The following is a 16,942-nucleotide window of genomic DNA, read 5'->3' on the forward strand; positions in this document are numbered from 1 at the left end:
ACGAGCTTTTTAAAAGATTTACAAAATCCATTGGGCCCCATTTTCTCTGAAGTATTTCCTTCAAAGAATAGCTCTGAGTTTGGACATTCCTACCAAATGAATAAAGCTGATGAAAATGCTCACTTACTTCATGCAAAAGTATTTCCTTGGGTTTAAAAATATCCTACTTACAGTATAACTAATTAGATTTTAGGACTATCACCAATGTCATTTTACTCAACTGAATATTCACAAATTTTGGATTAAGGGTTTTTTTAAAGGAACACTTACCAATCTATTCACACAGATAATCAACATTCCCTCTTACAGAGAAGCAGGTTTCTTATTCAAAATCCTACCTTTTACTATTACTAGTTTTCCATATGCAAGTTACATTTAACATTTGAACTGAAATTAGCAGAAGGACAAAATAAAATAGCATAATAACCTTTAATGAGTTTTTAAGGAAAATAACGTATTAAAGTTACTTAGATAGGAATCACTACACACTTTAAAATACCAAGGAACAACCTTCAATGTTATTTCAAGGCTTTAATGTAGACCGACTACCTCAACCATGTCTAAAGGAACAAAATGTACAAAACAGCATGACTTATTTTCATGCAAAGAATAACTCTACAACTTGACAAGTTTTAAATGATGTATAAAATGTAGCCATTGTAATATCACTGAAATATTTTGTGTGCCTTAAATTGTAAGGCACAAAAGAAGGTCAAAGCATGACTGACGTCAACCATCTCTACTGCATGGTCAAAGCATGACTGAAGTCAACCATCTCTACTTCCAAAGTATTATCAGCAACACAACCCAATGATGTGTTTGCTTAGTCACACTTTCTACATCTCAACAATCAACACAGCAAATTACAGAAGAAGTGATTTATAAAATAATCATCACTCTACTTACTCAGATACCTAATTGTTATAATCATCTTTTTAGAGAATTCTATTAGTTACTAGTCAGAGGAAATTATGGTGTCAGTGATTAAGATTCTTCCTGATTAAAATCTCCAGTATCCTACTCTCAAAATGTTCATCTGTAATATTGCATAATGCCAAGTGTTATTCATTGTGCTTATTTATAAGCACAGCACAAATAACAATGTGTCTCCTTCTCTTGTTGTCTTAACACTGGGGCTTAGAGATGTATGAAATCTTCCTAAACAGTACTTTCTAATCTCCTCAGAACTCATCACATTAAGGGAAGAAGTGATATTTAAACATACAGAGTGTATGCTGGTATTTTCTTTTTTCTAATTTTTAAAATTTTGTTCATACGTGAACACAATTTACATGAAACATAGAGATAATCATATTACATACTGAGTTTTTGTTTATTTTGTTTAGCTCCTCTGTACTCCTTGGTATTCCTTTCCTTTTTCTATTTGATTCTCTCCCTCTCCTCCATCAACACCTGCATGGGGTATGGAATACGGACGTTAACAACGGAGTATATTTCCGTAACTTCTGCCACGCTCAGAGAATCATATACAAATATAAAGGGGCAAAATGCATTGCACAAGTATGGGGGTTTGTGGCACAGACTAGGCGGATCCCCAGACATTTATTTTCCTCTTCTTCCTTTGGGGCCTCACTAACACCACCAAACTTGGGCTGGGCAGATGGCTGCTCCATATGTAAGTATGGTCAAGGGGGATGATGGGACAAAAATGATGCAGGCAACCTTGATGGACATATTTTTTAGAAGTGGCTTTCTCTCCATCCTCTTTCTTTCTGAAAGATCACGCTTAAGAGATAAGGCATTGGTGAGCAACCGAGACCTCAGATGCAGAGACTGAAGCTGTGTGCTGAGGACGGAGAGGTTCCCCACCAGCCTGGGTCCCTGATGACATCATAGAGCAGCACACTCCCCACACACCCTGCACTGTCGTATGACAGCTAAGTAAATTCTTTAAACTGTTATACCCTTAGCAATATATAATAATATATGTTACACCCTTAGCAATATATAATTTTTTTATTATGAATGTTTCACACACAAAAATACATGTTTTCTGGGCTTCCCTGGTGCGGCAGTGGTTGAGAGTCCGCCTGCCGATGAAGGGGACATGGGTTCATGTCCCGGTCTGGGAAGATCCCACATGCCGTGGAGTGGCTGGCCTGCACGTCCAGAGCCTGTGCTCCACAACGGGAGAGGCCACAACAGTGAGAGGCCCGCGTACCGCAAAAAAAAAAAAAAAAAAAAAAAAAAACGCATGTTTTCTACACCTTGCTTTTCTCTCTGAACCATATCTCATGGAAATCACTCTAAAAACACCTGCTACAGTTTTTTTCATTCTTTTAAATAGCTACCAACTATTCCTTAATGAGGAGAAAACAAAATTTGTTCAACCGTATCCTCCTTAATGCATATTCACTTTATTTTCAGTCTTTTTCCACTTCAAACAACACTGCAAAACATTCTCACATATGAGTCCAACACACTTGAACTTTGATTTCTACAGGGTGGATTCTCAAAAGACATGCCAACGATTCAATGGTGGCTATATCTTAATAGGTTTTGCCCTCTGTTATAGGCAAAGTCACATTTCCACCAAGAGGAGATATCTCACTACTACTCTAAGTTGCACTTCCCTGAAAACTACTGTGTGTCAGCCCCTTTTCACATGTTCTGGGGCCTTATGAATCTGGTCTTCTATGAAATGCCCTTTCACAATTTTAATCCACGCTTCTGTCTGTCAATCAGTAAAACCCGGTATGCTGTACACATTAAGACACAGTCTGTCTCACATATTTTCCCCAAATCGATTATTTTTCTATTGATCTTTTGTTGTATTTTTTTACCTTACAAAGTCTTTATTTCACTTGAGTCAAATATTTCTATCATTTCTTTTATACGTTCTGGGTTTGGAAAGGTATTTGGGTTAGAAGGATCCTCTGATGTCAAGATTTTTGTTGTTTTGAAGCTTTTTTTGTCTGGGCCTCTATAGGTTAAAGGTACATCCAGAATTTGTTTTTGTTTATTTTTGTTTTTAGAGGAGAGGACCCAATTTTATTTTCTTCCAAGTAAACGAAAAGTTGTACCAGGATCATTTACTAAATAAAAGTCTGTTCTCAATGTATTGACAATGAACTTTGTTACTACTTTTTTATTTTTACGGGGATTTGATTTTTTTCTTGGAATGTTCTTTTTGGTTTTAACCATGTCGGGACTGCCTAATAAAAGCAGTTGAGAAGTATCCCCTCCTCCTCCACAATCTCAAAGAGCCTGTGTAATACTGGAAAATAGTTCTTCCTTAAATGTTTCCTTACAGAAATACGTAGTTGTAAAGTGGAGTATTTTAGTACCCTTTCTGAATAATTGTAGATATTCTTTTTAAGTAAACCAACACTCATAAGTGCTAGGTTTTTAAAGTTACTTGTACTGTAGAATATGACGCTTTTCACACTGTCACAGTAGTTCTGTTGGTCTGTCTTGAACTTGGAATGGCTCTTTTGCCTATGCGTGATTTTATAACATCATCCATTACTCATTTGGAAAACATCAGTTCAATGAGTTATAGAGATTTCCAAATATTGAAAATTTCATTACCTAATATAAAAACTTCACACTGTTTCATGTCACCACCGATCTCACTGGAAAGGTCTTAGTATTGGAAAGTTCTTGAGCTCACAGGGACTGATACAAGGTTGCCAAAATTCTAATTTGTATTAAAAGGTCAAATTTTACCACCAGCAGCAAATATGGTCAGTTGTTTTGCTTAAAGTGACAGGCTCAATTTGTTCATTTCTGAGAAAATGTCTGACACTATCCAAGTCCAAAGAACCGTATTTTGTCCCTCGGTCATTCTTTCAAATACAAATGATACCCCCGAGAGCAGCAGCCACTGCAATTCAGCGTGAAGAAAGCACACAGCGCTTTGCCTCTGGCAGGTGGGTATGCTCTTGGACATGAACCATAAGTTCTTTATACATGGCTCCATTTCGTCACTCAGATATCCAGAAGATGCATGTCTGACATACGAGATTTAATAAAATTAGTGATTTTCTACTTGCTTCATCGAGGCTATTCTTAAATAAGATTGGTAATTTTTTCCCTGTGAGCATGTGACAGTGAAGAATATGCCTACCAGTACAATTTGGTGCCACTGCCTTGATGTGGGTTAGGATACAGTTTTACCCAGCGTTGTGTTTGCAACATCAGTGCAAGTGTCAATACAGTAAAAAAAAAAATAACATTTTTAAATTATTACAAAAATAATTTTGACCTCATAGACCTCATGAAAGAGTATTGGGGACCACAGGGTTCTCAGCCCACACACTGAGAACCACTGCCCTAGAGAAACTCTTGTACATGTGTGTCAGGAAACATGTACAAGATTGTTCATAGGGTTATTGTTTGCAAAAGTCAAAAATTAGAATAGATTCATCAACAAATGGCAAGAAACTGTGGAAGATTCACTGAATAGAAAGTAATGCAAATGAAGCCAACCATAGCTAAACGGCGTAACAAGGATGAACGTCACCCACATACTATTGAGCAAAAAAATATGTGAAGTTTAGGTTTATTTAAATGAAGGTCAAATCCACTAAAACAGAAACATTTTCATTTTTAAGAATGCAGGCATTGGTGGTAAAGTCAAGCTTAAAAACAAAGGAGGGAAATTACCAGAGAAGTCAGGATAGCAGTTACTGCTGGGGGAGATGGATGAGGTAAGATGGGGAAGAGTCAGACAGCAGGCTGCCGACGTCTTGGCAATGATCTCATCCTTGCCTGCATGCACTTTCCAATGGTTCTCCTTTGTATAATTATTTATTATAGTTTGTAAGACTCCGTGTATCTGAATGCTATATTCATAAGAAATGTTTTAAAATATAAATTCTCTCATTATGTCAATGACTGTAGATTACATCATCTTGGATTTATTTAAATTCTACATTTAACTAGCAGATTTGCAAAAGGAAAAAATGCCTAATTGGCATTCTGTGTAAGAAAGAAGCAATATCCCTTTTTAGGCAATGGGTGGGAACATTCAATATGGGTGGAGGTGAAGTTCAAAGGAAATACTCTATTTTATTTCACAAAAAGAGCAGTTTCTACCGTCTGTTCTCTGAAAACTGACGGTTGCTCTGAAAATTGATCTCCCCTTGTGTTGTCTCTTCTTTCATTTTCAGTGACAACAGTTTTCCAAATGTCTTAATCTATGTCAGAAATCTTTTTTAAGAATACTAAAAAAAAAAGAACCCCACTGCTTGATGGTGCTCAAGGTCACACAATTCTGTGATGTGGATATCACAGGAAATGTGTTAGCAATTACAAAGGCAAACAAGTCCAAGTATGTTTGTGAATGACAGACTAAGGTTAAAATAAAGGATCACGGTCACCGAACCTTCCCACAATGCCAAATAAATTGAAAAAAACTTCTAATCTTAAAATATTTTATAGGTGTGTTTTTACCAATCAAAAGAAAACTACTACGGTTCTTCAACTCTAATAAAATAATATTGCAAATATTACTCATTTAACATCTAAGGTATTTTCCACACAGTTATAAACTTAAAATGGAAGTTGTGTTTTATAAAGTTTGATTTCCAAAGGCTAATTAAATATTTTAGGACTCTCTAAAGCATCAAAAGAATTGCATCATTTATTAAACACAGACAAACTCTGTAGTCTGTATATAATTTCATGTCACTCAATTCTCTCCACACTTACTGCATTCTTAAACTTAAGCATTTCCACTTCCTAAATTTTGATTTTATAACATTAAGAATTGATTAACCTAGATTATCATCACTACTCATAGTAAAACCCTGTGAAATGGATCTGAGATTTAAATACAAAAATAAGATTTTAAAAGAGACAAAAATACGAATTTTTTTCATAATCTTGGAATAAGAAAGTCTATTCTACAAAAACCAGAAGCCATAGAGAAAAGACTGATAGATCCAACTACTGAAAAGAAAACTTCTATACATTAAAAAAATAGAAATAAATCAAAAGACATACAGAGAAAAATACTTGTAAGATATATCACAAAGACCTGAATTCCTTAACATATAAATTGTTCTTAGGAATCACAATGAAGACAAACAATTTTAACAAAAATATGGAAAGGTATAAGAAAAGACAGCTCACAAAAGTGAAATTAAAAAGACAATAAACAGGGCTTCCCCGGTGGTTCAGTGGTTGAGAGTCCGCCTGCCAATGCAGGGGACGCGGGTTCGTGCCCCAGTCCCCCAGTCTGGGAAGATCCCACATGCCACGGAGCGGCTGGGCCCGTGAGCCATGGCCGCTGAGCCTGTGCGTCCGGAGCCTGTGCTCCGCAACGCGAGAGGCCATGACAGTGAGAGGTCCGCAAAAAAAAAGACAATAAACAGACAAAAAATATGTTCATTCTCACTTACATAAAAGCAATGGAAATATCAAAGCAACAAGATGCTATTTTTCATCTCACAGATAATCAAAAATGTTTATAATTCAGTGTTGATGAAATGGGAAAATAGACATTCTCATACACTATTGGTGCAAGTACAAATAGACCTAACCTTTTTTAATAGTTTATTAAGATATACAGGGGCTTCCCTGGTGGCGCAGTGGCTGGGAGTCCGCCTGCCGATGCAGGGGACACGGGTTCGTGCCCCGATCCGGGAGGATCCCACATGCCACGGAGCGGCTGGGCCCGTGAGCCATGGCCGCTGAGCCTGCGCGTCTGGAGCCTGTGTTCCGAAACGGGAGTAGGCCACAACAGTGAGAGGCCCGCGTACCGCAAAAAAAAAAAAAAAAAAGATATACATAATTCACATACTATAACATTCACCCACTTAAAATATACAATTCAATGTCTTTTAATACATCAGAGAATTATGCAACATCACCACAGTCTAACTTAGGACATTTTCATCACTCCAAAAAGGAACTCTCACACCCACTGGCGGTCACTCCCTACTCTCACCCACGCCTGCAGCCTGAGGCAGACATAACCTCATTTTAAGGGCAATCTGTCAATGTCAATCAAAACTTTAAACCTGCAACCCTGTTACTGGGCAATTCAATTTCACAGAATTTATTGTATAAGAAGAAATATGCAATACATAAAAATATACACAGGGATATTCTTGAAACACTATTTGTTGTAGCAAAATACTCTACAAACCTCTATCCCTCAACAGGAATCTATATTAATAAAATGTGGTAAAATAAAATACAATGCAACTATGTAAAAAGATGATGCCATACTACAGATATAAAAAATCATCAGAATATATGTTAGCATTTAAAAAGCAAAATGAAACAGTATATAGAGTATGTGCTAGGATCTTATTGGTATTTTAAAAATGAGATATTCCTGGAAACTTTTAAAGAGAATACATGTTAAATTTTCTGCAATGATTACCTTGAAAAGATCAGGTGCTGAGGAAATGAAGATTACTATTTCATTTAATATTTAATTTTAAAATAAACTTAACTCACCTGAAACAATGCTATTTCTTATTTTTAAAATGCCACCCAGCAACAACAAAAGCATTTGTAGATGAGAACATGTACAAGACACATCAGAGTGGTCTGATGTGAACATGCAAGAGCCTGCTGAATTTCAAAACAGAAAAGCATTTATCCTCATGCCCAAAAGTATATGTCTAACAAAAGTGACTTAATCAAGTAGACATAAGATCATCCTTCTAAAGGATAACTACACACATCACAATGTAACTATGCATTTAAGTTTAGGGAAAAATCCAAGTTAGAAAACTATCTCTTGAAAACAGACAAAAATATTAAAGCGGTATGGTTGGTATTTTCTTTTTTGTTAATTCTTTTTTTTGCAAATGGACTTTTTTATTTATCCATCTATTCATGCACCACTCTAGAAAGAATTTGATACAGTTACACAAATATTGATATACACAAATATAATAAGATTAAAGCACATAGACAAAAAATTGAAAAGAATATGAAATAGAAAGAGACCACTAAGGACAAAGATTTAGACCACTAAGGACCACTAAGGAGAAAGAGACCACTAAGGACAAAGAATATGAAATAGAAAGAGACCACTAAGGAAATAGAAAGAGACCACTAAGGACAAAGAGACCACTAAGGAGGACAAAGAATATGAAATAGAAAGAGACCACTAAGGACAAAGAGACCACTAAGGACAAAGATTTAGAAAGAGACCACTAAGGACAAAGATTTAAGGACAGCACACAAAAGTACACGTCATAAAATATTACAGTTGCTGAAAATATGCTGTGGAAGCTCTGATCTTTCTAGTGACCAAAACAGGGGAAACACCATGATCTCTAACAGTTATATTATGTTTAGCACAGAGATACACATGTAATTCAGGAAAATCAATGTTTTTCCTAAAGTCTGAATATCTTTCTTTTAATGATTAGCATTCTCTATTTTCAAAAATGAAAATATTAAAAAACTATCTCCTGAAACTGAAAAAAACTTTAAAGAAATACATGTTCTGTATTAAAAATATAATTAGTCATCTTATATTTACAAAGGCAATCTAAACTGCTACCTTCCTCTACCTTCAAATGGCTCCTAATTATCTTTGCTTTTTTTATATTCATTCTCATTTTTGCATATAATACATCCTTTACTTGTACCTTATAATCACATACAATGTTCATGACACTTCCAAGCATTAATTTTTATTTTAGAGGTTAAATTGTTTATGACACTAAACTTACAAAAATCCATTATTTCAATTGACCATGTAAGACATAATTCATTACCCCACAGAAATATTTAGAATGCTTATAAAGACAGACATCTAAGGACATTCTTCCCAGAATTATTTATATTAGTGAAAACTCAACCTCAATACCCAACAATAGGGATAATTTAAATTAACTGGAGATAATTGTATAATATGAACTATAATACAGCCATTGAAAATAAATGCTTAGGAACAATATTTAGTAGCATAAAATACTTGAGTGATACAAAACAATGTATATGATATCATCTCAATTTTCTAAAGAAAAATAACATGTTTACAGGATACATAAAGAAAAGACTAAAAGACAACCCAATGACATTTTACCAGTGTTTTTATTTCACAGATGATTTTATTTCTTTCTTTACATACGTCTATATTTTCCAAGTTTTCTTTAATAAAAATCCACAAATTATTTTATAATCACAAATACTACTTTAAAAGAAAGATGAAACTAAGACAATTCTCACACTGGGGCAACTCAGCATATACTTTTAAATATTTTAGGATGGAGAAAAAAATATGATCAAAAAATTTCATCAAAAATAGTCAGACTTGAGGACACAGGGAGTGGGAAGGGTAAGCTGGGATGAAGTCAGAGAGTGACATGGACATATATACACTACCAACTGTAAACAGATAGCTAGTGGGAAGCAACCGCATAGCACAGGAAGATCAGCTCGGTGCTTTGTGACCACCTAGAGGGGTGGGATAGGGAGGGTGGAAGGGAGACGCAAGATGGAGAAGATATGGGGATATATGTATACGTATAGCTGATTCACTTTGTTACAAAGCAGAAACGAACTCACCATTATAAAGCAATTATACTCTAATAAAGGAGTTTAAAAAAAAAGTCAGAAATGACTATGTAGCTACACAAAGAGTTATTTTAGCCAAAATATACACTGGATATATTTTAAGATATGGTGTAAGTTGATGTTTACATGCAAACTTCTCAATGATGCCACAAATATTTTTACAGTATGCCAAAAAGAAAAACAAAAACGTAAGGGTGGGGAAAAAAATAAAGCCACACACATTTAAAATTATGAATCTCAAATGCAATACACAATAGCTTTAAATGTTTTCTCTTTCAACACGTATGTGGGGAGCCTTGGTATGTTTACCCCTGACCCAAGATGTCATCATAAAGAATAAGGACATTATTTCACGAAACACCAAAAAAAAAATTCAAAAAGACACCAGGTCCTTTCAATTATTTATTCTATGGTAAGCAGTCTCAACAGTAAAAGGAAAAGGAAAAATAGTTGGTAATGGCTTAGAATGACGTGTAAAAACAATTAATGACAATTTTTTTAAAAGGAAAGAATTTCAGGGCTTCCCTGGTGGCGCAGTGGTTGAGAGTCCGCCTGTCGATGCAGGGGACGCAGGTTCGTGCCCCGGTCCGGGAAGATCCCACATGCCGTGGAGCGGCTGGGCCCGTGAGCCATGGCCGCTGGGCCTGAGCGTCCAGAGACTGTGCTCCGCAACAGGAGAGGCCACAGAAGTGAGAGGCCCGCGTACCACAAAAAAAAAAAAAAAAAAAAAAAAGGAAACAATTTCGAAACAAGAGTTCCAAAGAAGGTGCATCTGAATATAAGTATTACCCTCAAAAACACTTTTTAGAGTGTAATTTCTTTTTATTTCAACAGGTTCTTCAAACACTAGCAGTGCACTAAGAAACAAAACCCTGCATGCCTTAAACGGGAGCTATAAAACGACGGAATATTACTGAGATCAGCAGCAGTCACTCCACCAGATTGAAATTTAAAAGGGGGAGGTGGAATGAATTGGGAGATTGGGATTGACACATTTACTCTACTACATATAAACTAGATAACTGATGAGAACCTACCCTATAGCACAGGGAACTCTACTCAGTGCTCTGTGGTGACCTGAATGGGAAGGAAATCTAAACAAGAAGGGATATATGTATACATATAGCTGATTCACTTTGCTGTACAGCAGAAACTAACACAACACTGTAAGGCAACTATACTCCAATACCAATTAATTAAAATACATGAATAGTTTTTTAAAAAAAGAAATTTAAAAGAAAAAAGAGCACTTCCTCCTCTGTTATCAACAAAAATAAACTTACACGCTCATGATATTGTTTGGAATATCTAAGAAAAATATCATTGTCTTCTGTGATATTTTATAAATAGGATGGTAAGAAAATTCTATCATGTTAAAAATACCCAAATTGAAATTAAATTTCAGAAATTCTTAGAAGCCTCCCATTAAAATGAAAGATAAAATTATTGAAATAAATTAATTAGAACCATTAATCTAAGTCCAATAGTATTTTTCACAATTTGCCCATTTAAATAGTGCATTACCATTTACAAGTTACATACATATTCACTGTTCTCATTTGACTTCGTAACAACCCTGTTTAAACAAAAATTAAACCAATATTCTTGACTTCCCTGGGTCATATAACTAGAAAATGGTTAAGGCAGATTAAGAACATAATTCTTCAGGGGCTTCCCTGGTGGCACAGTGGTTGAGAGTCCGCCTGCCGATGCAGAGGACATGGGTTCGTGCCCCGGTCTGGGAAGATCCCACATACCGCGGAGCGGCTGGGCCCGTGAGCCATGGCCGCTGAGCCTGCACATCCGGAGCCTGTGCTCCGCATCGGGAGAGGCCACAACAGTGAAAGGCCCGCGTACAGCAAAAAAAAAAAAAAAAAGAACATAATTTTTCAGGTTCCTAATCTAATTGTCTTTCATCGTACCACATAGATGACCAGTGTTTCATTGGTGTCATAAGCAAAAAAATAATAATAATGATGATTTTAAAATTTTCCAGAATAAAAGTTTTTAAAAGAAAATAATAAAGCAAATTAATGACTACTATTATACATGTGGAGTACACAGGTACCCAAAGACTACAAAATCTTCCTACTAATCCTGTAAAGCAGACACCTCCCAAGTAAGATGAAGAAACTGAGACTCAGGGAGGTAAGTATCTGCCCATTTTCACATAGCTGGTAAGGAGGATTTATATCCACATATTCTTGACTCCACAGCCTTTACTCTTAACCAATAAACACCACTGCCTCTTTAATAATTCTATTTTCAAATGATCGAAGAAAGATAGTACATTGTGTCCTATAGCAGCTCTGGCATAGCTGAATTTAGCAGATCAATTTAAAATAGTAGAAACAGTAAAAATAGTGAAATTAGAAAGATACATTATGAGGAAGCTGAGATAAAGAGAGAATGAAGGGATTCACTGAGGTCAAAGATACTGCTTCTAAAACCTGCCATCCCCCCCAGGCCCTGATAATCAGGAACTGATAGTCAGGAGAGAGCCCCTCAGCACAATCTGTCCAGCAGGCCTGGGGCCAGGACACACAAAATGGAAGACGGGCAACACAAAGTTGAAGACCACCCTGCCTTACCTGCATCAGTATTTTATATCCGTACCAATGACAACCTCTTCCTACCGTGCAACCTTATTCTAACCAGAAAATTCACACTACACAAAATACAAAAATTGTTTAATAAACTAGATACATCAGAAATATCTCGATCCTACCTCCTTCCCATGCATTCGAGACAGTAACTGATCCTCCTGGAGACTGCTGGATTTTCTCAGGCTGAATTTGGGAGTCATCTGCTGAATGAGAAAGAGTCATTCAATACTTTTTCAGGCCTGGTTTATCAAAAAGTAAACTCTAAATTGGCTGAAGTTCATGCCAAAATAATACCAATATTGGAGAAAAATAGTGATTTATTCACTTCCAAGCGATAGGATTAATAGGACTATTATGCTTCATAATGTGGACTTGCATTATTTTCTCTAAATATCTTGAGGATTATTTTCTTTTAAAATATCTAACCGTAGGAAAAGTTCAATGCATTTCTCACCTACCAAAGTAACTGGGATAGGCTTCTGTCTCAGGTACCGAGGATTTTCTATCTGAAAATTTTTAAATAAAATAAAGACATTAATATTTGAGTTTTAATTAAACTACAATGAAAATGTTTCCCATATGTCTTAATATTTAGTATGTTTCTTAGAATGGGTATTGCATAATATATTTTTAGTGCCCCATGAACAAATAAAATATAAAGCATAAACTCCTTTGTGCCATAAATGCACCTGCATGACCCTCTCACAGCCTAACCACCCAGCCTCATCCCCACTTCTCCTCACCTCACATTTCATCCCCCAGGACGCTGAATGACCTACATCACCAGAATACGGTAGGTCTTCCTGTGCCTCTCTACCTCTGTCTACCCTTCTAACCCCTATAAGTACCCTCCTATCATCCTTCGAGTCCCAATTTAATCGCTACACTCCCAGGAAGATTTGATGTATGAATCCTTAAGTTTACCTTCATAATAAGAACCGGAATACAAAATTCCTTTGGGATTCCTCCTATATCTACCTTTCTATCCCCCAATATACCCTATGTTCCAAGGACACCGAACAACTTGCTTTACCTTGAAAGCACTACACTCTCTCCCATATCTGAGCCTTTGCAACCTGTGAAATCATTCTCATGTGGTTAACTTATTCCAGACTCTCAGTTCAGGAATGTCTCCACCAGGAAATTTAGTTAACTTCCTACTACTGCAGCAGTACCCTGGAGGTTCATCTTCTTTTTGTGAGCTAACATCTACCTTCTGCAAAAATTGTGGACTCTGAAAACAGACTATGCCTGTCTTGTAACACACCTATCCCAACATCCACCACAGGACACAGTAGGTAGTGGGTGTCTCACAAATATTCAGTAAGAAGGAATAAAGGAAGGGAGGGAGGAAGGAAGGAAGAGAAGAAAGAAGGAAAGAAGAAAGAAAAGAAGGAAGGAAGGGGCAAACTGCACCTGATCCCACCCTCTTATCATCTCCTGAAGTACGCTGTGTGTCTCTCATGGCTCTTCTGTTATATTTACGTGTTTAATCAGTATGTCTCCATATCTGTCTTTAAGCTCAGTGAGTGCAAGGATGATGACTTCTCAATTGTGTATTCCTGGAACCTAGCATAATACTTAGCATGTAGCAGGCTTTCAATGAAATATTTATTGAATTAATGTACTATATGATCAATTAGAAACACTGATTATTATCTCAACTATTTGATCCACAAATGAAGTGATAATTAAAAATCATTATCATGGAATTCCAATCTCTTAACATCATAAACTCACAATTTGCTACATGGATAACCTCAAAATGTACAAGAATATGAATGTAACACTAATTATGACTTCAACCTAGGATAGTGGTTCTTACCCTGAAGTAAACCATTAGCATCAACTGACAAACTTTTTCAAACATATATTACTGGGTTCCACTCCTCCAAAATCCCACTGTGTTTTCAAAAAGCTTCTCAAATGGTGTATTATAATTAATAATCATGGAAGATGAACACTCCATACCCAATTTGACAATAAAGTTCGGGGTAAAGAATCAATTAATCAAAGAATATAGCGGCAATGAAATTAAAAATAGAACTTAATCAAAAAATATTTTAATAGGGCTTCTCTGGTGGCGCAGTGGTTGAGAGTCCACCTGCCGATGCAGGCGACATGGGTTCGTGCCCCGGTCCGGGAAGATCCAACGTGCCACGGAGCGGCTACGTCCATGAGCCATGGCCACTGAGCCTGCGCGTCCGGAGCCTGTGCTCCGCGACAGGAGAGGCCACAACAGTGAGAGGCTCACGTACCGTTAAAAAAAAAAAAAAAAAAAATTTAATATAGGATAGATAAACAACAGGGTCCTACTGTATAGCACAGGGAACTATATTCAGTATCCTTTAATAAACCACAATGGAAAAGAATATGAAAAAGAATATATATATGTATAACTGAGTCACTTTGCTGTATAGCAGAAATTAACACAACATTGTAAATCAACTATATTTCAATAAAATTCAAAAAAAAATTTTAAGCCTCTATAGCGACAGATAGGATCTGAAGAATAACTATATTTCTGCACCTAGATTAGAAGAAATTTACAAAATAATTTCTTTCACCTACAGGCTGGTTCCCATAAAGTAATGGCAACTGCCTGAATTTAAATTTCTCTCCCCATCCTCCAAAAATCCATACAGACGAACGAAGAGAGCATTTATTTTTATTAACACCCATCACCCATGCCTACATCACAACAAGGAGAAAGAGATTACAAAAAATTCAAATAACATATAAGTGGCCAAAGAAAGATCACAAATCAGCAGAATTAGATCCTAAGCCAAACCTGAGTGATAACATGGAAAAAAAGCAAGTCCTGAGGGTCCTACTAGTGGTGGGACATAAATGTCATCCAATATTCACCTGTAGAAGGAAAGTGGCTTAAGTGGGTCAGACAAAAAGCCTGAGAGATGAGAGTGCTGGAGACAGAGGAGTCAAAGAGGGTCACAGGGTGTGGGCCAGAGAAGGCGGTCTTAGGAAGCGAGCACTTCTGCAGTAGCGGGGGGGCCCTGGAAGGAAGGCTGTCCGTGAGGAAAAAAGAAAAAGGGGCTACAGAAAAGGGCCCTACGGAAACAAGAAGAAATCAAGGAATCTGAAGACAGGCCAAAATGACAGCCACAGAAGGCACCATCTACTAAAGGTATTGCAGTTCAGTGGAGCAGGAGAAGGGAGCCTCCCTGAACTAAGAAAGAAATAAAGTACGCTACCCAAGCCACCACTCTCATACGCTCGCTGGCTATTGCTTGTTCAGAAAAACCTAACAGAAATAATCATGAACAGAAAAAAGAATCCGATGTCCATAAAAGCTTACTATAAAAAAATAGAACATCAAAATCAAAACCTGTTAGCAGAAGGAATCACTTTTTTAAAAATCCATGAAACAGAAGAAAACTGTCATACAGCCCCCCTTTTGCCTCCCCTGTCTGCAGTGCTCTGATTCATCAGGCTTTTTGGACAGCCCACTTAAGGTAGGCCACTCTCCTGCAGGTCAATATTTGATGATATTTACATTCCACGACCACTAGAACAATATATATTCAAGTACAACTTTTAAATAATTTCAGGAAGTTCATAAAGAACACAACAGATAAAGACAAAAAATAGAAAGATGTTAAGTAGAGGCTGACCAAATAAGAGCTTGGCAAAGCTGCCGGATGCCAATATGTAAAAGTCAGCTGCATTTCTATAAATTAGCAAAAATCATCTAGGAAAAAAGACGATTTTACAAAGACATAATTTATAATCATAAAACAATATATAACTCCTAAAAGTAAATCTAAGAAAACATTCATAAACCCTTTATGGAGAAAATAATTTAGCTTTTTCTGAAAGACATTAAGACTGAAATAAAAAGAGTGTGAAACCATGTTTTTGGATAGCCTCAATATCATAAAAATGTCAATTCCCCTTAACTAGATCTAGTGACTAAATTTATCCAAACCAAAATCTCAATAGGGTTTTTGGAAAATTTAATAAGCTCATTATAAAATGTATATAAATAAATAAAGGGACAAGGATAGCCAAGACGTGCCTGAAGGAAAAAAACAGGGTGGGTTGCCTTACAAGACATAATAAAACTATAGTAATGAAAATAACTCAAAGGAACTAACTGGAAAGTACCAGAAACTCAAATATATATAAGAATATGATTCATGAAAGATATAGCACTGCAAATTATTGAGAAAATAAGGATGTGTTCAATAAGAGGAAGAAAATAAGAGCAGATCCCTTCCTCACACCCTGTATAATAAATTCCCAAAGGATTAAATACTTATAATTAAAAGCAGAACTATAAAAACTTTCAGAAGACAACTGAGAAGAATGACTTCATGGCCTTGGAGTAGAGAAAATTTCTTTAAACAACACATTAAAAAAGCATAAACAAAAAAGAAGTAATAAATTTGACCGCTTTAAGTAAGAACTTCTCTCTAAAAAAAATATTATAAATAAATTGAAAAGGCAAGCCGTAAACTGGATGGAGATATTTGCCCAAATAATTAGTCTACACAATGTGTAAAGAAGTTCTTTTAAAATAAAAGAAAGAACAACAGCCCATTTGAAAAAAAAAATGGGAAAAACTTGAGACACATTTCACTGATGAGGAAATCTGAATAACATAAACATGAAAATATGCTCAATCTGTTGAGAAATATGAAAAATGTAAAGTAATACCACAAAGAGATGGTGTTTTACAGCCACTAGATTGGCATACATTAAAAATTTGACAATAAAAGTGTTCCAGATGTGGAGCACTACTGTTGGGTGTATGAATTAGTGCATTTACTTTGGGAAACATTTATTAAGTAAAGATAATAGTA

General features: G+C 36.1%; 1 protein-coding gene across 13 annotated transcripts in view; it reads right to left on the bottom strand.

Moving 5' to 3' along the window:
* CEP112 (centrosomal protein 112) overlaps nt 1-16,942 on the bottom strand; it is a 416,092-nt gene that overhangs the window by 349,601 nt on the left and 49,549 nt on the right. For 11 of the 13 annotated variants that reach the window (XM_060134198.1, XM_060134199.1, XM_060134191.1 and 8 more), the window contains 2 exons: nt 12,578-12,625; nt 12,242-12,322 (listed from right to left, as the gene is read on the bottom strand). In XM_060134198.1, coding sequence (XP_059990181.1) covers nt 12,242-12,322; nt 12,578-12,625 — 129 coding nt within the window. The remainder of the gene's footprint in view (nt 1-12,241; nt 12,323-12,577; nt 12,626-16,942) is intronic. The other 2 variants (XM_060134197.1, XM_060134203.1) reach the window with 1 other exon arrangement.

Source organism: Lagenorhynchus albirostris, chromosome 20 (genome assembly GCF_949774975.1).
Source record: "Lagenorhynchus albirostris chromosome 20, mLagAlb1.1, whole genome shotgun sequence".
NCBI lineage: Eukaryota > Metazoa > Chordata > Mammalia > Artiodactyla > Delphinidae > Lagenorhynchus > Lagenorhynchus albirostris.